Below are 22,869 nucleotides of genomic sequence, written 5' to 3' on the forward strand. Positions count from 1 at the left end.
GTGTGCTTACAGAATTTGTCAGTTGCCTGCAGGATATTACAAATATTATTTGTAATATTTTTTCCAAGGACTGGGAAAAAAATTTATACAAATATACATAGTGCCATGAATGCAGAGTGAAGAATAGTGACAGACAATGAAAGGGGAGGTGAGAAGTCAGAAGGCTAAAGGAATGGGTAGAATACATAGGAAAGATGGGAATTATGTGATTCTGAATGTGCCAAATGATGGAAGGAGTCAGAATGGTGAGGCCAAAGCATGAAGGTCAAATGGAATAGCGTAATGTAGATATACAACTATTTCAATTATCTATTGCTATGGACCAATTTACCTCAAACCTTAGTGGCTTAAAACAACAATAAACATTTGTTATCTCACAGTTCCTGTGGGGAAGAAATTAAGAGTTAAGGGTTCTGTTTCAGGAGGGTCTCATGGAGTTAAGATGTCAGTTGGTGCTGTAGTCATCTGAAGGCTTGATTGGGGCTGGAGGTCCCTCTCCAATCTTGGAGGATCCACCTAAGTGACAGACTGGTACTGGATGCTAGCAGGAGGCTTCAGTTTGTCTCCCCCTGGGTTTCTCCAAAGGCCTGCTTGAGTGGCCTCATGATATGACAGCTAGCTTCTCTCAAAGTTGACAATGCAAGAGAGCAAGGTGAAACTACAGTGCTTTTTATGACCCAACACTGGAAGTCACGTATTCTGTCACATTCTATTCGTGAGAAGCAAGTCACTAAGTCCAGCCCAAGTTCAAAGGAAGAGGAATTAGGCTTTACCTTTTAAAGGGAGACACTTCATTTGTCTCCCTAGCTTAGCAAGACTCTGTTTAAGCTTTACCTCCCTTCATTGCAGTGAGAAAATTGTCCCTAGGCAGAGAGCTATATGATTGATCTTGGAACTTACTTCATGAGTATCCTTCTCTGAAGTGTCAATGTCTTGTGTTGCTATTTTCCAATGCCTGAAAAAGTTGCTCCATAGGTTTTTGGGGTTATTTTTTTACTCTAATTTTATAGTTGTTTAGAACAGGCAAACTAATTTGTTTCAGTTGTTGGTATATCAGACATAATTTTTCTGATAAAGAAGGATGAATTTTATTTTTACTAATGATTCTTCAGTTTTCCACAGGATTTAGTTTTACCTTTGCCTATGTGGTACCCATTTTAAATGTTTGAAGATTTGAAATGAAAGTTAGAGTACAGCAATTGTCTGTTATTGTATTGTATTGTATTCCATCACATTTGCTGTTAGATGTTATTTGTGGTTTATTTCTATTGTTTCTACAACCTCAACAAAGTCTTTGGTAAATAGCATTTAATAGAAATTATATTTGAATGCAAAATACATTATGTTCTTTCCACAAACTTAAAATCATTTTAAATCAGCATTGCTATGGCTTTGACTAGGCATTTTAACTCAATTGCCTAGAAATTCTATTTGGAGAAAAGCTTATCTGACTCTGGTTTTTTTCTGGATCTGTGCTATGCCTAAGCTGCTATTATGTGCACATTTATACCCATGTTCTTTGTTATTTTTCTTTAGGATTCCAGACACTTGAATTATCTGACATCAGAACAAGCTCTGGCTGATTATGCAGAGTTAATAAGACACTTGAAAGTGACAATCCCAGGAGCTGAAAATCAACCTTTCATTGCCGTGGGGGGCTCTTATGGTGGCGTGCTTGCAGCTTGGTTCAGGATGAAATATCCTCATTTTGTGGTTGGGTAAATGCGTTTATGTTGGACACTAGTACTTCTTAATGATTGTCAAGGCAAACTTAGGAATTTGTTCTGGGTAAAACCTGTACCATTCTGTTGTACATGTACTGAGATTTCTAGTTTCCATCTCATTTACTGTGGTTATTTTTCTCACCATTTTTGTTCCAATATCAGTTTCAATTTTAAAACTTGAATTCAGCCCTGCTGGAGTGGCTCAGTTGGTTGAGTGTCATCCAGTGCACAGAAAGGTTGCCAGTTAGGTTTCTGGTCAGAGTACATACCTGGGTTGAGGGTTTGATCCCCAGTCCGGGAGCATGTGGAAGGCAACATTGAACATTGATGTTTCTCTCTTGCTCTCTCTCTCCCCCTTCCTCTCCCTAAGCATGTCCTTGGGTGGGGATTAAAAACAAAACAAACAAAAACTTAAATTTGCTGAGTTACATTTTTCCCCCCTTTTCTCCTTCCTTGTTTTATTACCGTTTAGAGCTCTTGCAGCCTCTGCCCCTATCTGGCAGTTTGAGGATATGGTACCTTGTGGTGTGTTTATGGAAATTGTAACTACAGATTTTAGGAGAAGTGGCCCAAATTGTCCAGAGACCATCCGCAGGTCCTGGGAGGCCATTAATCGACTCACAAGAAATGGTAAGCTTTAATTAAGAGAATGGAATCATGATTTTTTTAACCTTTCACTTGTTAAATTCAACATTTCCCACTTCTTCTATAAATTTTTTATTTAAGTATAACATACATATTTAAATATAACATACATAAAAGCACACAAATCAAAGTAATAGCTTGATGAATTTTCACAAAGCAAGTATGTAGTGTAATCAGCATCTAGATAAAAAAATCCCCCCAGAAGTCCCCTTGTTCCCTTTCCAGTCACTACCTCAGCATTTCCCAGGCTAACCACTATCCTGGCTTGTAAAACCACAGATTAATTTTGCTTGCTCTTGAATTATTTAGTCATTGGAATTGCATAGTATGTATTTTTTGTGTCTGCTATCTTTTGTCAATGCTGTGTTTGTCAGACACATCCATTTGTTTTATTTAGTTGTAGTTTGTCCCTTCTCATTGCTCTATATTGTTCCACATGTTTACTTATTTATTTCAATAGTATCTTTAAAACGGAATAATTCAGAATACAAATTCTGGTAATCTCCATATGGATAGGCAATTTGTCTATCATGGGATTATCCAGTTGCTCTGAAAATACCTTATGGATGTTGAAAAAGTATTCTTGGAGAAATTGTATAGAAGATTGAATTTTCTAAAATATCAGGTGATGAATCTATAAAACCTTATGTTGAACAGTGTTTTTTAGATTTCAACATTGTGATTTTATTCTCAGGTACTGGCTTGCATTTGCTTTCTGAAGCCCTTCATTTATGTGTGCCATTAACAAATTCTCAGGATGTTCAGCATTTGAAAGATTGGATCTCTGAAACCTGGGTAAATCTGGCGATGGTGGACTACCCTTACGAGTCTAACTTTTTACAGCCTTTGCCTGCTTGGCCAGTCAAGGTAACAGGAAAATGTCCTTTCATCACTTCCAGTAACATACTTTCCATTTCTGTGTTTGTTCATTCTATGACTTTCAGCATCAGAGGAAATCCCAGTGACAAAGGGGCTCTGGAGTTAGTCAGATCTGGGCAGGAATCCTGGCTTCTGTCACTTTTTGGTTACTCAGCCTGGGACATGTTACCTAACTTTTCTGAACCTCAGATTCTTCATTTGAATAATGGAGATAAAATGCAGAGCTTACAGAGTTGTATGAATTAGAAATGAGGCCAATAGTTGTTGTTAATGGAATAATTACTGTGTGTCAAGTCCTGTGCTATGCACTTTGTGAATTCAATTTATTTAATCTTTGTGATGTATGTGAGACTCTTAGAGCTATGTAATGTGTGGTCAGTGTTTAATGAGTGGCAGCTGCTATCATAGCATTATGATTCAGTCAACTGCTTATATATTCTAAGTGCTACATATGTCCTAAAGGGGTGATCCACATGCAGCAAGGTGGAGTGGAAAGAGCACTGACTCTGGATCCTTGGTCCAGAACTACCACTTACCAACTGTGTGATCTGGACAAGGCTGTCTTCCTCTGCAGAACGGGATAGTGATATTTATGTTCTCCATAGGGTTGCACTGAGGATCAGATAAAATATTGATGTGAAAACACTCTGGAAAGTGTAGAGACACATTACACCATACATTTTAGGCTTTGTTTATACCAAAAATTGTTACTGCATGTGCTCTTAAAAACATTCCGTTGTAAAGAACATTCCTCTTAGTTTTAAAAACAAAGGCTGGCCAACTTGATGGTTATTAAGTTTAGGGAATATGACTGACTCTGCAGCTAGAATGAGTGCTGGAAATGTAAATAGAGTTGGTAATATGAGAACCAGGTTTCAAAAGTACTTTTAATATAATTGTCCCTTTGAACTATTGAATGCAAACTATTAGTTTGCTTAAAACTTTGTAACCCAAATGGAACAAGGTCATTTGCTATTAGAGATATTTTTCTTTATCTAAAAAGTAGAATGATGGGGGAGAAAAGTAAAATGACGATAAATAAATAAATAATAAAAAGTAGAATGACCAGTGGGTGTCTTGCATATAGCAGGCCAAAGGTAAATGTGTATTGATTTAAATTGAATTTTAATAATACAAAGTTATTTAAAAAAGCAGGTCTGTCTCATGTTAAGAAAGCCTGAATCAAAATAATGAGAAAAACTAAATCTGAACCAATTAGTCTCCATGACTGTGTGCTGATAATGCCTTATTCTTTTATATTATTTTACTATTTACAAAGCACTTTCATATACACTATCTCATTTAATCCCCACAAAAATACTGTGAAAAAAAGTGGTATAATCCCAGTTTTACGGAGCGGAAATTTAAGCTCAACAAAGAGGGTGGTGGATGTGGGATTCAAATCAGGTCTGCCATTGTTCAGAGCCTGCAATCTACCACATTGCGCTGGATTAGAAGGCCTGACTAAAGGTTCGGGTGGATTGCTGGCCACCATGTGACAACTATCAGATTTAATTCTGGACTCTGTATACAAAGTGAGCATTACATCTGCATCTTTATGCCCACCTGAAGAATAAATGAATTGTCACATGGTAAAAACATGGGGAATTCTCTTGTTATTTCAAACAGGGTTTGGCAGACTTTATCTGTTAGGGACTGTGACAATAAGTATTTTAGGCTTTGTGGGCCATATAGTTTCTGTCACAGCTACTGAAGTCTGCAGGCGTAGCAAGAAAGTAGCCATAGACAATATATAAATGATGAGGATGACGGTGTTCCAGTGATACTTAGTATTTATAAAACAAGCAATGGGCTGAATTTGCCTGGGGGCTGTAGTTTGCCAACCCTGATTTAGAAAAAATAGCTAGAAAAATACAGGTTTTTAGTGTGTGTTTGTTTATGATTTGGAACAGTGAATAGTCTAACTTTGATTTTCAACCCATTTCTATACTGTTCCTTTTGAGGTACTTTTCTATTAAGTCTTAAATGTAAATAAATATTCCATTTTCTCTCTCTTTTAAATAATCACTCAAAATGAATGGAGTATATCTCAAATATTTTGTTATCTGTTTTTGATTAACACAATCCTTTGTTATCTTTTGTGTATATACACTACAAAAGTTTATTTCTATCCCACAATCGCTTATTACTTTATTTTATCCAGGACTCGTTGTCATTTTCTTCAGTTGTTTCTTACAGACTTCACCCTTCCTTTTGACATATTAAGGAATTTTTTATTGCTTATGATACATTTATTATTCTCTTTCTTGTCTGTACCCCACCAAAAATAACCTTCTCTCTTCTTGCTTGAGAGACTGATTGACTACGTCTGTCTTCAGTTTCATCCTGATTTCAGAATTTTCCACTACGTGTCCCTCTCCCAAACTTTTAGTTTCAGATCACTTTCTTTCACTGTCCATTCTGTTTCTCCTTTCTTGACCCCGCGCTCTGTTCTCCCAGCCCACTAATCCCTGGAGCATTACCCGGCTGGGGACCGCTCTTTCACTTGGCTAGTTCCATTTAGCCAGGACTCCTCCTCCCTCTGATGCACTTCCTCCTTTCTAAAGGGATGACAAACAGCCGTCTTTTCCTTTTTTTCCTTTTAAAACTTCCATCTTATTTTTTCAATTAAACTTATTGGAGACATTGATTAATAAGATTATATAGGTTTCAAGTGTACATGTCTAGGATACATAATCCGTGTATTACATTGTGTGCCCACCACCCAAAGTAAATTCATCTTCCGTCACCATATATTTGGTCTCCTTCCCTTTGGTAACCCCCACGCTTGTTGTCTGTGTCTGTGAGTTTCAGGTTTGTATCCCACTCAGGCTTAGGATGGCGAGATAATAAGCAACAGTGTGTTACGGAAAAAGCAGGTGATTTCCAGTTCTGTCTGGACCTCGTGCGGTTCTGAAGGGTCCATAGGCAGCGACTGAATGCCACTTTCCGTGTCAACTCAAGTATCACTCTTTTTAATTTGTCTTTGGGCTTTGCACACGTAGACTCCATTTGCTTTGTTTACTGTTAATAGAAGCTGCAACATTCATGCAGAAATACTCATGGACTTGGCTGACAGAACACGAGGAAGAAGAGAAAAGGGAATTAGAAAACCCCTCTGTCATTCGACTGCTCTGTCAGCATAAAACTTCTAGGTCCCGTCTCAGTTTAAAGAGCAGTTTTAAAGGGTGCTACAGTTTGTTTATTTTGGAATCATTTTTCTTTTTAGCTGATAACTTACCAAATCTTTTAGCTTAGCCTTCTGAGCATGCAGATAAATTTTGTGAAATAATAAGACATAAGATGGAAAATCTCTTCCGTTTGTCTTGGTGTTTGATAATGTATGCGACCTCTCTGGGTGGTTTAAGCGGTTTAGGTGCTTTCTGTGAAAAGGGAGCTTTTAATGACAAAACTAATGTGATTATCTGAGTGAGTGTGAGAGGGGTATTGAAGCCTTAGAGAATGAAAATCTGTTAGAAAAGCTGAATGTATCTGCTTAATCCGTTCTCTAATGTGGATCGACCATACTCTCTGAGAGGAGATTGGTCTTTTTTTTAAAAAACTATCTTCTTTCCTTCCTCTTTTAAAAAATTTTCTTTGCCCCCTTTTCTTCCTCGAATTCAAATGCTTATCCTCAGAGGTGGGGCACAGTTAAAGCTTTTAAGCAAATCGTTATCTTTACTTTCTCTGGTGTTCATGGGCTCAAAGAGCAGAACCTAAATATTTCGGTGCAGAGCTGATTAGTTTGGTACTAAGGTTAGAATGTTCTATTGTCTCCACAATTTCTGCACTCTTAAAAACCACAGTTACTAAAATGGACTTCTAATGCTCTTTTAAAGTTTTTCCTGAATGTTTATCTTTGTTCTAGGAAATAGAAAGTGCATTAAGTCTGTCCATTTCCGTTTTCTTCTTACTTTAGCTTCTAAACTTTTATTTTAAAAGTTTTATAATGCCACAGAATTCCTTCTAAGTTTTTACCTAAAACAAATAAACTTAGTAAAATATTAAGACAATCTAAGAATAAAAGAAATTTGTATAAAAATTGAGCATGAAAATAGTCATGGGGATGTAAAGTACAGCATAGGGAATATAGTCAATAATATCGTTAATAACTCTATATGGTGCCAGGTGAGTACTAGACTTATTGGGGGGAATCATTTACTAAATTTTATAAATATCTAACCACTATGCTGTATACCTGAAACTAATATTGAATGTCAACTGTAATTGACAAATTAAATAAGCATGAGATTAGAGGTATATTTAGGCATTGTTTGTGTTATTTGTCTCATACACTATAACTTCAAAGTTGAGTATGTGTAGTGTAGTAGTTACAGATGGAAGCTTCAGAGTGAGTTTGTATTTGAATCCCGGCTCTGCCACTTCCTGACTGTGGCTTTTGGCAGTTCTCTTAACCACTGTGTGTTTCAGTTTCCTCATCTGCAAAATGGGGATAATAGTAATTGTAATGCTTTTTAGGGTCATTATGAGGATTTAATAGGACCAGGTGTACAGTAAGCACTAAGTCAATGCTAGTTACAGAATAACAATAACTATTATTGTTACCACATAATATCAGGGAGACAGATTGTTATACCAGGACTTTGTGGCCAAAGTTTTTAAGTTCTGAGCTTGTTTCTTCCTCTGTGAAATGGGGACTGTCATTAGATGTTTCTCCCTGGGTCATTGTAGGGAAAGTACCTTATCTCCAGGAACATTCATTAGATGTCTTAGCAGCCTCAGCCCCAGCTGCCCCCATATCAGTGATTGTATGGCCTCATGCAGTACCTCATGTAGAAATTGTTTAAAAGACGCCATTTATTAGTGTCCACAAAATAAACGGAAAATGGAGTACAGGGGCTACCTTGGTGTTGAGTATTTTATTTATATTTATTTATTTAAAAAATATTTTTATTGGTTTCAGAGAGAGGAAGGGAGAGATAGAAACATCAATGATGAGAGAGTCACTGATCTGCTGTTTCCTGCGCGCCCCCTTCTGGGGATTGAGCGCACAACCCGGGCATGAGCCCTGACTAGGAATCAAACTGTGATCTCCTGGATCATAGATTGATGTTTAACCACTGAGCCACGCCGGCTGGGCAGTATTGGGTATTTTAGATAGAAGTGGTTGGCAGAGGAACTCTTTCCTTGTTGTCTGATTATATCACAGCCCCAACTAAACAATCCACAGACTAAGTGATTGCCTTCATCAAGTGGATAATATCTGCAAATTACCAGGTCTTAAGCTGAAGTATTACATGAGGTTGAACCAAATATGCCAATATTTGACTCTGTTTGACTTATAAACATGGCAATTTCATAGGGTTCATCTTAACATTTACATAAGTGTTTTGTGCATCCTACAGATTTTAATACAAGTATATGAATTACTACAGTCTAAGTAAGTATAGGACTAGTGCTGAGGTTTTGCTGGTATGACTTCTGTATTTTTTAGAAAGCTTTATTTACTCTTTGCTACCAAAATTGTTAAGGAAATGCATAGAGATATGTAGAGATTTTTGTTTTTTATGCTAGAGGATAATGCTTACACTTATAGTCTCTTTGAGTTAGAAAGGAACTTTTGAACCACCTAAAATAACAAAATTCCATTAGTAAATTTGTAAATATTTTGCAAAAAAATTTAAGTGATATTTTTCTAGCCTTCTCCTAGCATTTAGTAGAATTATAAATGGGAACTTTCTATAAGGCAATTTGATAGGATGTTGCAAAGGCCTTAAAAATGTTTCTTTCTTTGAATCATTACTTCTAAGAATTTATCTCAAGAAAACAATTAAAGGAGCCTGGCCAGTGTGGTTCAGTGGTTAGAGTGTTGTCCGGTGCATGGAAGGGTCACAGGTTCGATCCCCAGCCTGATCAGGATGCATGCAGGTCGCAACCAGTCACATCTTTCACATCGATGTTTCTCTCTCCCCCTCCCTCCCTTTTACTCTTTCTAAAAGTCAATTGAAAAAATATCCTTGGGTGAGGGTTAACAAAAACAAAACAATTAAGGATATATATAAACATTTAGCTCCAAGTTTATTTATTATGGCCTTATTTGTAATAATGAAAGATTGAGAATTATATAAATGACCAATTGTAGGGTTTCTTCAACTATTCCTCAACTCCCCATCCTGATTGCTCCCTTCTGGATTTTCTCATGTTGGTCAGTGTCCTTCTTAAAGTGTAGTGCTCAGAACTGGACAAGATACTCCAAGGGTGCTCTGACCTCACAGAGGACAACTGGCCAAAGGATTGCCCTTAATCTGGACCTGGAATTTCTATCATCAGAGGCCAAGTTTCTGACCATGATCTTCTTTCTCTTTGTGTAACTGGCGCTGCTGAAACCCCAAGTATTGTCAACTGGTGCCAGTCCCCAGCCATGCTTGTGTCTTTTAAGGAGCAACAGTAACTGCTATTTGCAGAGATGGCTATTCATCAGGACTCTCTTTCTTCGCCTGACAGAGGCTCAGTGTTCTAGTGCTGAGAGGGGATCTGATGCCAACATGTGAGTCACACTCACTTGCTACTGTTCTTTTCCAGAGTTTGAGGCCACTTGCTGCTGCACATCAGCACCCCGTGTTTCCTCTGCCCAGCTTGCATTGTCACCCTGCCTCATCTACCATGCTGTGCTTGACCATAATGCTCTTCTCTGCCTTCCATGTGTCTACTCTGTAGTTTTGTGTTGCATTTTGAAAGAGCTGAATACACTGCTGGTGTCCACATACAGGAAAGAATGCTGATCAATGGTTGGGAATAGGTCATTTAATAAATTCTGTGATTGGTTCTTGATTTCCATATTTTCTTGGTTATTTCTGATTGGCATATTTCTTAGGAACATTTTCTGAGAAAAGTGCTATATAATTAGGTATTTTTTGACTTGCTATGAATAATTGAGAGTTGCCAGAATAGTAAAACATTATTTTGCCTTTTTTCTTCAACTTGCATTTCCTCATTGCTTTAGGTTTGGTAGATTTGCGAGGCTCTCAGTTTAGCACAATTCTGTTTCTTTATGTACACCCTAAACCCTATTGTCTGGCCTTAGAGTTCCTTTTTTAAGGTATATCCAGTTATTTGGACATCTTACTTTCTGACTTTTCTCACACTCAATATTTCCAAAAACGTATTGGGAATAGCGCACACTCTGCCACCCTTTTGGCAAGTCACATTGCAGCTGAGCATGTTACAGGCTCCGAAAAATCCTAGTCAAGACAGCCATTCACATTTGCTAATACATTTCCTAAAACTGACTATGAAACAAACCTTCCCCGCCCCCCCCAAAGTATTATTTAACATTACATAGAAATATTGTGCTGAATACATTTGGGGAGAGGCATTTAATTTTTTCTGATTCATTTTCTGTCTTTTTAAGTTTCCCTTTTTTTCCCAGGAAAGTGTTGCTGGAAGCTGGTCCTAGAGGCTGTGTTTGCTTGCAGCCACTTCCCTCCTTTCTCAGTGTCCTTTCCTGACTGGGAGCATATGCCAGCCCAGGCCTTCTTGCTCCTGCTGCCCAGAATCTTGCTCTAAAGTGGGGTAACTGAGTTCTTTTTTTCTAGGCTGCTTCTTTTTTGGATTCATCTCTTTTTTGGTCAGAACTTGGCTGTTACGTAGATCTTTTCCGTATGAAATGAAAAGAATCAGATCACTGAATTCATGTGAAGGTGTTAGTAGAGGATGGAAACTTAATTTGTTTTCCTTGCCATTGTAGCTATTTGCAGTTTTCCAGGGGATACAACCTACGCTGTTGTAGCATAATGGATAAGATATATGTTTTATAACCAGAGAGACCTGGTGTGGAATCTAGGGCCTACCATTTACTAGCTGGATGCTCTTGAATAAAGTGATTTAAACTAAGAATCAGTTTCTTCATGTAAAACAGGGGACGATAACACATCTGGAGGATTGTTTGAGGAGTAGTAATCACTAGCTGTTGTTATTCAGCTATGATTCCATTGCCTGTGATTTCCCCCAACATTTTATTGTGAAAAATTTCCAACACAGAAAAGTTGAAGTTTTAATTGGACAGTGAACACCCACCCATAAACCTACCACTAAATTGTAGAAATAATATTTTGCTATATTTGATATATCATATATATATATATATATATATATATATATATTCTCCTATCCATTCTTCTGTGTATCCTTCATTCCATCTTACTCTTATTTTTTTTTAGAATATAATTCTATTGAGAGAGAGAGGAAGGGAGAGAGAGTGAGAGAGAAGCATCCATTGGCTGCCTCCTGCACGTCCCCTACTAGGGATTGAGCCCACAGCACAGGCATGTGCCCTGACTGGGAATTGGACTGGCAACCTGTGGGTGCATGGGATAGTGCTCAACTAACTGAGCCACTTCAACCAGGACAGTGTTATCTTATTTTAAATGCATTTCAAAATAAGTTGAAGACATCAGTATACTTCCTAAATCAGCTTTAATGTCATTAACTAGAGTTCAGTGTTTGTGATTTTTTAGGTAAAATTTACATACCGTAAAATGTACAGATTGTAAGTGTACTGTTTGTTGTGTAGTCCAGACCCCTATGAAGATATGGAATAGTTACATACCCTCGAAAGCTTCCCATGCCCCTGTCTAGTCAGTCTCAGTCCCTGCCTTCACTCCCAACCCTGAGGATTGTCTTTGATTTTTAGTACTGGAGTTTCAGGTACAGATTATAGTCCAGTGATGGAAGTATTTGGGAGCTGGGAAGCTGCCTGATCTGCTTATCATACCACAGACATTGGAACTTGGTGTAGTTTTTCCATAAGAGATTTTATAAATCTTATATTTTTATAAAAATGTAGTCAGTTGTTCAGCAAACATTTATTTACTAGATATCTTGCTTAAGTAAGTGGTGAGGGAGACATTCTGGAATCAAATGAGTGCTATACAGCATTATAGGGGCTCTGATAGAAATAGGCACAGGGCATAGTGAGGCATGAAGAAGGGAGTGATTTGGTTTTCCCTGAGTTGAGATCGTAAACAATGATGGCCTCATAGGGGAGGTGATACTTGAGCTGAGGATTGTGGAAGATGAATTGTTGTTTGCCAGGCACTAGTTGAGTTGGAGAGAGGGAGAAGGGCATTTCCGGGTGCACAAAGGCAGAGGAAGGAAAGAGCTTGGTGGGCTGGAAATGGTTTTGCTAGGCTGGAGCAAAGGCTGTAGGAGTTGAAGCTAGAATGGTAGGTAGGGAAGACTTTACATGCTATGCATATGACTTTGGTTTATTTCTATAGCTTGGGGAGTAATTTAAAAGGTTTATTCATTTGTGAAGGGAATTATACTTAAAAGATAGAAATTGTCAAGTAGTGCATGTTAAATGCGTAAGGTTGTTTTATGATCAAATCAAAGTCATATGTCTTTTCTGTTTTATTACACTATAATTTATATTTATATTCTGACTCTTCTCCTTTTTATCTCTCTAAAATGACAGATGGTGTGCCAGTATTTGAAAAATCCCCATGTATCTGATACACAGTTAGTAAAGAATATTTTCAAAGCTCTGAATGTATATTATAATTATTCAGGCCAGGCAAGATGCCTGAATACTTCAGAGACAACAAGTAGCCGTCTGGGATCCCAGGGTTGGAGCTATCAGGTATGTATAATTTCCCCAAGTGGAACTTACTTTTCACTGATGGTTATGCTGTAACAGAGAGTTCACAAGATTTTGTTACCTAATCTGGATCTCAATGTGGTCTCTGAAACCATGGATAAATTTTCTCATTCATTCATTCATGTATGTAATCATCACCAAATATATTCTGAGTACTTGCCATGATCCAGGCACCCTGCTAGACTCCAAGATACAAAGATAAGTAAGACATGATCATATCATCAAATGTAGCTTGTTGAAAAAGAAGCGTAACTAATATTACAATAGATCTTGATAAGTCATATAAAGAAAACATTTTATCGACACATAAAAGAAGGGGAGTCTAACTTGATTCTCTATGAGACTGTTTCTTCATTTGTACAATGAGAATTATAAGAATATGAATACTTTCCTTCCATAGTTATAATAGATGCGAAAGAAAACAGTTTACAAAGAAGGAATATATAGCTCTAACTTCTGTGATTTCTTTCTCGACTGAGCCTTTCCAGCACTAATGAGAGGTGACTGCCCGAGTTTAAACCCTGGCTTTGCTGCTTACTAGCTGTATGACCTTGGACAATTTATTTAACTTCTTTGTGCCTTATTTTTTCACTAGATAATTCTGATTTGCTTTCTCAGGCCTGCACAGAAATGGTCATGCCCTTTTGTACCAATGGTATTGATGACATGTTTGAACCTCACTCGTGGGACTTGAAGAAGTATTCAGAGGATTGTTACAGACAGTGGAATGTGAGACCCAGGGCCTCCTGGGTCACTTCTATGTATGGAGGCAAAGACATCAGTTCCCACACAAACATCATTTTCAGGTGAGTTTTTGCTGGTTCAAAGAAAAACTTTGGTTGATGGAGACATTTGTAGAATAGCTGAGAAAATAGAACTAGGAAAAATGTTGGACAGTAAAATAATATAGAATACAACCAGTGGTATCCTGTTTTCCTATTACTTGAAAGATAGAGGATGCTGGGAGCATTTGAAATCTTGCTTCCAGGCATGTCATCAGTTTGGCTCGAATAAACTCTTGTAAAAAAGAAAGGTAGAGGATGCAGAGAAGAAATACGACTTTACATTCCATTACCTATCTGCCTGAAGGCTTGAAAACAACACAGCAACAAAATGAAAATATTTTTAAAAACTCCCCAGCACAAAATGAAGCATCATTTGTTCTCAATTTGTCTTACTTTTGTTACCATTGTTAATGGTAATAAAATTTTTTTAGTGTCTATTCAACAAACCCTTTTGAAGTGCTCACTGTCTTCTGTTCCAGGCACTATATGAGGCACTTTAGATAAATTACCTAAAATTGACCCCTCACAATAATCCTGTGAAGTTGTTATAGTTTGTTTTTACTGAGGAGGAAAGTCAGGGTCACTGTGTTCAGTCACTTGCCAAAGTTCATCTAGCTTTGTTTTAGTTACTAATAAAGCCAGATTTCAACCGATTTGACTACAAAAATCCTGTTTGTTCTTCTGTGTGACACTGCTTCTATAGTGACATGTTTGGTATTGAGCAGAGTTATTTGAGTAGACTATGTGTATCTGATTGTGCCTTCAAAATTTCTATGTTTTGGCTTGTATATCATGTTGTCAGCTATTAAGAATAGCAACCAGTTAATAAAAAAATTTCCCCAAATCTATATGGAGGTAATAGAGAGATACCCATACACATCTCTTAACCTGGAGCTATTGTGTAAATTGTAAATGTCATTCTTTTACAAGCTCTTATAAACAAGAGTCAGGTTTGGCCTTCAGGATATTCTCAATAGCTTTTAGGATTAAGGAGTGCTGTTTTGACTGAAGGATCACTCCCTGGGTTTAGGCCATTCACATCGCCTACTCTGCAATCTATCTTACTGGATTGATGCTGTTTTCTCACTCAGCAGGGTACCTACCCAAAATAAAAGGTGAAACACTTTAATGGAAAACTTAAACATTCTTTTTGTTTAATTTCCTTAAATTGTGCTCCTTGTTCTCAATAGGATTCTTCACAACCATAGTCTTCAGCTTAGCCTTATAAAAGTGACAGTTGAACAAATAAATCTATTTAGGGCATTTAAGGAAACTGCGAGATTCAGGTATTTGAAATTAGGGAAAGGTAAAAGGTCTGAGAGGACTATAAAAGGTTTAAGTGCAAGCCTAGGGTTTCCAAGTTTATCTTTGTTCCTCAGAGGAGGAAGTTCTTGGTCAATTTCTTGTTTTTCTTTAGGAGGTGATCTCTATGTAGTATTTATATGTATTTCTCTAGCATGTTGACACTTTGAGCTCATCCTTTCTTGCTTTGACCTTATAAAGCTGAAGTTCAAGTTGAATTATAAAGTGGAGTCTTTAAATCCTTGTATGAAGATTTTAATATATGAGTTTTGGTCCAATACATTGTCCATTTTTATTGGATTCAACCATTACAGATATGTATTTTAGTTATCCATTTGTCCTCATATTATTTTCCTCAGGCTATCAAAATAACAATCATCATAATCATCATCACCACTGGGAGGGGGACAGATTTTTGTGAGAAAAGTTTGGGGAATAGAACTGAAACAATTAGGTGGAAATTGTAGTTCAGCATTAAAAACCTTTATTTCAGTATAAGAAAGGACTTTCTAACAGTTCAGTATAAGAAAAGACTTTTCTGTCCACATGAGATTGTGAACTTCTTGATGGCAGAGACTGTCTTAATCATCTCTGTGCCTTTAGCGCCTGCTGCAGTGATTGGCACGTAATGCCCGCACAGTCAGTAAGTGCGCTGATGGGGATGAGGGATGAGATACAAAGCGCAGGAAGGCTTCAGAGGCATGTGAAAGCTTCCAGGCAGGACTGTGTAAAGATGCTGGTATATCTTTCTGCAGTGGCAAGTCTACTTTTAAAAGAAATCTTTTCCCACATGTTTCTAGGTGAAAAATCTAATGTAAAAAATTTTATTTAAAAATTCAGAGCTCCCCTGTTTTTCTGAAGAAAGCGTATTTCCAAAGTCAAGGAGCAGCCTCAAGGTGTCTCTGTTCTGTGTACTTAGTGGCTACCAGCTAGAATACATTTCTGGTGATGAGTGAGAAAAAGTCCAAGGAACCATGAAAATATCTTTATGTCCATGCTTCTCTCCTTAGGTTGTCTCACACAAATACGAGCATGACTGCTTTTCTGATTGGAAAGTTCAGTCTGTAATTGCTGGATTGGAGATTTGCCAGTTAAGAGCTTGGGCTTTGAAGTCAGGGAGACCTGGGTGCTGGTCTCCTTCACCAAGTTAGCTGTGTGGCCTCAGGCAGATTGCCAATTTATATAAGTTAGAAATAATGACTGCCTGACAGGTTTATTCCAGGGCATAGAGCAACTATTATGGAAGGGATCGCTGTGATGCGAGAGCAGAGATTTTTGTCTGTTCACTGCCGAATCCCCTGCGCCCAGTCAGTGCCTGGCACAGAGTAGGCACCAATAAACATTTGTTGAATGAATGAGGACTTAAGAAATAGTAGCTATTAATAGTTTCATTTCAGCAATTTTTTTTTCTATAGTGGTTTTGTTGGAAGGATTAATTTTTTCCCCAACCCTAATTGGTAACATTATCTTACCCCAGTCGTCATTCTCAGTTATTTAAATATTAATCCGAAAGGGAATTCCTGAGAAGCTGATTGATTTAACATCATTTTTCAGGCAAATTAATTATTGCCAGCAATTAAGTGAAGCTTACTGTTGGAAATTTTGTCCAGGCATCTAGATTTTCTGATGAAAGCCATTATTAGTAATTTTTTTGGTAAATTTCTCAGTGGCTGGTTTAACTTTCACATGTCTAGGACCAAGAAATTCAAGTCCATGTGCATCTTAGGTCTCTCAGCAACTCCAAACACTGTTGCTAAGTCACTAGGCTGATTCAGATGACCTTTTAAATCAAATGCAGTTTGCTTATTATGTGGCTGTTAGGATGGCTTTTTTGTTTTGCAAATAATGGAGAGTTTCCTAATCGGTTTGGTCCTGTTAAAATGGAATAATTATAAAGGCTATTTGTTCACTTAAGAGAATCCAACCCCTTGTGTAGTTTACTTTAAAAATATATTTGGCAGTTGAAAACTAAGGATCCTATTTTGCATGTGAGTTTTTCCTTTTGGTTTTTAATAAAACCAAAAAAGTTCATTTTGGGATTTACTTTTTTCCTTCAAGAATGATGTTATTAAGTTGCAATTGAATTTTTAAAAAACATATATATATTTTAAGAAAAGTGTAGTGAGAATTTGTGGTGGGAATTTAAATTTGCATTTCAAACACACATATATTTAATGTACCTAACTCCATATTTTTTCATTTAATTTATACATTTGCCTAGAAAAATTTGATTGCATTACTTTTCTGTCACAATTTCTATGAGAAGTGCTTTCACAACCCTTTTCATGATTCATTTACCTCTCAGAAGTATTAACACTTCTCATGCTTACAGAATATGATAATAATTATAATACTGCACATTTATGTGGTATTTTGTAATTTATACCTTTCACATATATTATTTAACTTGGACCCCACAATATCTCCGTGAGGGAGGGGCACTATCTTTAAAAATTTTGAGGGGGGCAGATAATACATGTGGGAATTGAGGGTCAGAGAAGCCAGGTGACTTATTCAGAATAATGTGGCTAGAAAGGGTATAAACCTTAGATCTGCTGACTTAGTTAATTTTTCTTGCCACTGCTACACACAGGTGAAAGTCTCTTTATATTAATCATTTATATTAATTCTGCTTTGTCATATAAAAAGCACTGAAGTGATTTACATGTTCCTGACCTTGCATACATGTATTTATAGATCTCTTTTGTGTAGGGCATCTGGTATCTGGCCAAAGACAACTAGACACTTAACATTCTTTTTTCATTCATTCAAGTAAATATTTGCATGGCTTCTACCACGTGCCAGGCACTGAAGCTACTGTAATAAACAGAGCAAACAAAAATCCCTCCCCTTGGGGAGTTCTAGTTTGAGAGACAGATAATAAACAAGATAGCACCTGTAAATAAGTTAGGAGATAAGTGCTAAGGAGAAAAAATAAACCAGGGAAAAAAGCTATGAAATGTTGGGGGGTGTAGGGGAGGCAGGTTTGAAATTTTAGATAAGAGTGACCAAGGAAGACTTCACCAAGGAGTGACTTTCAGAGAATGATCTGGATCCCTGGACCTAGATAGATATGAGTTTGGTGGGGTAAGAGCACTCTACAAAGAGGAGTTAGCAAGGGCAAAGGCCTTGAGAGGTAAATGTGCCCAGCATGTTCTCCTCCAGGTATAGTAAAGAGGTCAGTGTGGCTGGAGTAGTTAATGAGGGAGAGTAGCAGGAGTTGAAATCATAGAGTCAGCAGAGGGCCCAGATCTTATAGAGGCTTGTGGGTCTTAGTAGGGACTTTGGTTTTTACTTTGAATGAGATGGGAAAACTTGGAATGTTTTGAGCAAAGGAGCGACATAATCTAATTCAGGCTTTAATAGGATCAAATTGCTGCTCTACTGTTAGCAGGGAGATAAGAGTAGCTGAGGAAGGTCAGTAAACGGCTATTCAGGCCAGAGATAATGGTGACTTAGATCGGAGTAGTAGCAGTGAATTTGGTGAGAGGTGTTCAAATTCTGGATATATTTGAATATATAGCTGACAAAATTTGTTGACAGATTGGGTGAAAAAGAAATAGAAGATTAAAGAGCAACACAAAACTTTTTGGCCTGTGCAACTAGGACAGTGTTGCAATTCACAGAGATGAAGGAATATACATTAAAATGTTCTGTTATTTCAAATGATATGTAGATAAAGATTTCTAAGAGGTGCCATGTAAGGGAAAAGTACAATGCCAAGGGCCAGGTACTTAAATCCAGGTATTTTGGTCCCTATTTTGTCTTGAGAAATCTAAGTTTCCCCAAGATTAGGAAGATGGGAGGATGGTGGGAATGGAACCCAGGTGTGTCTGATCCCAAAACTCATGCTCTTTTTACGGTGCACCACACAAGTCAAGAGGGTATGTGCTGTTGATTTCCAACAGCAATCATGTGTCCATGAAATGTAATGTAGTATAAAATCGAGCACTGGACTAGGGCTATAAGACCTGAGCTTGTATATCAGATTTGCCATTGCTAGCTGAATGATTTGGGTGTTAGTTTTCTCACCTATAAAAGAATTATCATTAAACCTACCTCTCAGGATTGTTATAAGGGTCAAATGTGAAAGGCTTTGTAAACTCTAAACCAGTCTATACATGTGTGGAGTTAATAATATCAGGGAACAATTTGATTTACAACAATGTCAAGAATGAAATACTTAGGAATAAGTGTAACAGAGTAAGTATGATGATCACTAGATGATCACTAGAATTAGTGGGTGATCACATTGAAAGGTATAAAAGTATTGAATCTCTATATTGTATACCTGAAACTAATATAACTAATATATAATATTTTATACCAACTATACTTAAATAAAAAAATAAAAACAAAAAGATAAGTGTTGGCAAGGACATAGAGAAATTGGCACCCTCATATGTTGCTAATGGGAAATGTAAAATGGTGCAGCCACTTTGGAAAACAGTTTGGCAGTTCTTCACAAGGTTCAGTCACCACATGTACCAGAAATTCCATTTTTAGGTCTATACCCAAGAGAAATGAAAACATGTATCCATGCAAAAACTTGTACATGAATATTCATAGGAGCAATATGGGTAATAGAAAAAAAGTGGAAACAACACAAATTGTACATCTGATGTATGGATAAATAAAGTGTGACATATTCATACAATGGGATGTTACTTGGCAATAAAAAGGAATAATGTACTGATATATACTACAACATGTATGAAACCTGAAAACATTATACCACAGTGAAAGAAGCCAATTATAAAAGACCACCTAAGTTATAATTCCATTTATATGAAATATCTAGATTAGGCAAATCTATATATACAAAAAGTAGATTAGTGATTGCCTGTGGTTGAAAATGAGGGAGTTTGAGGGAGGGGAATGGGGATTATTGGCTGCTAGTGAGTATGGGTTTCTTTTTGGGATGATGAAAATGTTCTAAAATTGTGGTAATGGTTATAAAACTCTGATTATACTAAAAACCATTGAATTGTACATTTTAAATAGGTGAGTTCTGTGGTGAAATATATTGCAACAAAACTGTGAAATAGTATTAGGGATGCTGTCTGTGATCTTATTGGATTTTTACTCAGCTAAACTAAATAGCATAGCCTGTTTCAATGACTGATCCTATTTACATCATTCTGAAATATGTTGTGTGAACCAGCCAGTATTAATAACCTAATACCATTTTCTTAACTTTAAAGCTAAAGTAAAATGGGGATCTTTGAGTAATGACCAAATTTTCTGGTTCAGATTTGGAGGAAATTTTTCAGTTCTATCACCCTATTTCCCAAAGTACTGTACTATAAGGGAAGTATTGTATGAAAAATAAGAGTTTTATTTTTTTAAAGAGCTAAGAGATAATTAGCATTTCAAATATGAGAGTTTTTCTTTATCATTTTGATAGTTGGGTCCTAGGAAAGAAGGAAACTCTCATTAAGGGGCTGCTATGTGCCTGTGCCGACACTTGTGCTTGTTAAATACATCCACATGTACCATCTGGTTTAACCCATGTAACAACCGTATGAAGTTGGCCTTGTTATCTCTTTTATAGAGGAGGAAAGTCATATGGCTTTTGAGTGATGAAGCTGGGGTTGGAGTTTAGGCTTCTAGATTCTGATTTCCTGTATAGTCTGGATTGATTCATGGGGCACTACCTTCACTCTTGGGTCCTATTTCTTGTACTTGATTGCAGAAGTATTATAAAACTCCAGAATGGATCACATTTTCATAGGACAGATTTGGTCCTCAGATCAAATACCCCAATTTATAAGTTTATAATTTTAGATGTTATACATAAAATAGGTTTCTCCTATCTTATCTGGATATAGACATGAAAAACTAATAATCTTATTTTTTCTTCTTTCCCTCACTTAGCAATGGTGACCTAGATCCCTGGTCAGGAGGTGGAATAACCAAGAACATCTCAGACACCTTGGTTGCCATCACTATCCCAGAGGGAGCCCATCATCTAGATCTCCGAGCCAACAATGCCTTTGATCCCATGACTGTGCTATTAGCCCGCTCTTTGGAAGTTAAATACATGAAGCAGTGGATCAGAGATTTCTATGGCAGTCTGAGAAAGAAGTAATGAGCAACTTTTGATCGTTTTCAGTTTCTTCTTTTATGTTCATTCCACCCACATTCCCATCCACTTTAGTTTTCCACACATAATTACTTTCCTTTGTTTATCATTAGATTTGGTAAGACAGAGGTTGAGAAGGAAGAGAGGGTGATGGTGGCGACAGCAGCCACCCCATACCCCAGGTTCTTGCCATCTTTGCACCACTTCCAGGAAGACTCTCTTTGTGACAGCTGTCCCTCACCATCAGTGGCCCTCATAACTGGGGCAGAGTTCCTGACTGCCTTTCACAAGAGGGAGAGTCAGTTTCTTTGTTTCTCTGCAAGTAGGGATTTCTCTTGCTTTTGAGACAAGTCTCTTTGGCTCATTTGTCATTCCCCACCCCTGCCTCCCAAAAAGAAAAGCAGAAGATAGATAAAAATGAGGTAATTGCAGCTGATAGGGTGTCCGATGCCAAGCCAGGATATAGGAGCCATTTCTTTTGTACTTGATTTAAAGACTTTGAACTGTGCTGTAAATAAAGAATAAGGCTGGATGTTATACCTGTGTGTTCCTCCTGAAGCTCATTCCAGCTGTGGGGAATACTATGTGCACCGAGCTTGGCTGCTTTTGGAAAGAATTTTAATTTTCTCTCTTCTAGTTGGCAGCTTTCCTTAGTTCTGGGATATTTGCCACTGTGGTACTGCCAGTAAGAAATCTGGCCTTTTTCTGCTCCATTTCTCTTTGTTTCTAAGGTCAGTTTTGTGGTAATTTGGTTCCATTTGCCAGTTTAGGAAAAATGACTGTTTTGCTTCCTTTTACATCAGATCAGGCTTTTATATGTGGTGGCCACTAATGATACTTCAGTAAGCAGCCTTTAAAAATTGATGAATCAACTATTCAGAAGGTAGAATGTAGTTATGTTCAGCATTTTTTTAAAAAAAACTTGTATTTTCTGGTGGTGGTTGCTGCTGTCATCAAAGCCAGAAGTGTCAGGACACTAAGAGGCAGGTGCATGAGAACTTTTCTGTATGGCTTCCAAAAGACAGCTGACTAATTCATGCGGGCAGCATATTTGACATTAATAAATGGCCAAGCCGTTCGTACTTCCAGAGGGTTGGCTTCTTTCAGGCAGTTCTTACACTGAAACCTTTCTTCAGAAGAGCTTTTCTAGGGTAACAAATAGGGTTGGATCAAAACCTTGCAGGGCACAGAGACAGACTAACAGTTTCTACTGTTGAAAGATTTCTTTCCCCTTGTTTCTTTTTATTTTCTCTCAAAAAATTCTTTTTCTTCCTTGCTTTGAGAACATTTTCGGCTTTTAAAAAACTGTACCTTGATCTCAATCATTTCTAAAGTACTTTTTTTAAAAGTGCATATGTAAAGTTAATTCTTGGGTGAGAGACTGAAATATTTCCCTAATTTTCCCTGGCATCTGGGAGATACAGAAAAATCTTTGTCTGGTTTCAGAAGCCTTCAGTTCTCATTGTAATGAGTTGTCCATCAAAGCATTTGGTCACTATTTTCATTTCAACATCAGAGAAAAGTCTGCTGGTGTGGGAATTTAAGAGTCAAAACAATACTAGTTTCTAGTTTTTATTCTTTGTCAACTAAGAAGTTATATAATACAGGGTTTATAGGCTTATAGAGGATAGTAAGAAGCCTTTAAAAACAGAGAGGGTATTCTTACTATTAGGATACTATTGATTTTAAGATATTTTCCTTGAAAACTTTTTTTGAAAAATTTGCCTTTATTGTTGAAAGTATTATAGATGTCCCACTTTTTCCCCCTTGACCCCTTCTACCCCATACCCGCTCCCGGCCTTCCCCACACTATTGTCTGTGTTCATGGGT

At 37.3% G+C, this 22,869-nt stretch overlaps 1 protein-coding gene across 3 annotated transcripts in view; it reads left to right on the top strand.

Annotated features, from left to right (window-relative positions):
- PRCP (prolylcarboxypeptidase) overlaps nt 1-21,057 on the top strand; it is a 53,545-nt gene extending 32,488 nt beyond the window's left edge. For all 3 annotated transcript variants that reach the window (XM_081155161.1, XM_081155162.1, XM_081155163.1), the window contains exons 5-10: nt 1,537-1,718; nt 2,197-2,354; nt 3,064-3,236; nt 12,685-12,849; nt 13,486-13,673; nt 20,832-21,057. In XM_081155161.1, the coding sequence (XP_081011287.1) occupies nt 1,537-1,718; nt 2,197-2,354; nt 3,064-3,236; nt 12,685-12,849; nt 13,486-13,673; nt 20,832-21,045 (1,080 nt within the window). In that variant the 3' untranslated portion in view covers nt 21,046-21,057. The remainder of the gene's footprint in view (nt 1-1,536; nt 1,719-2,196; nt 2,355-3,063; nt 3,237-12,684; nt 12,850-13,485; nt 13,674-20,831) is intronic.
- Nucleotides 21,058-22,869: the final 1,812 nt, after the last annotated feature.

Source organism: Miniopterus schreibersii (assembly GCF_964146895.1).
Source record: "Miniopterus schreibersii genome assembly, chromosome: 12".
In the NCBI taxonomy this organism is placed as follows: Eukaryota; Metazoa; Chordata; class Mammalia; order Chiroptera; family Miniopteridae; genus Miniopterus; species Miniopterus schreibersii.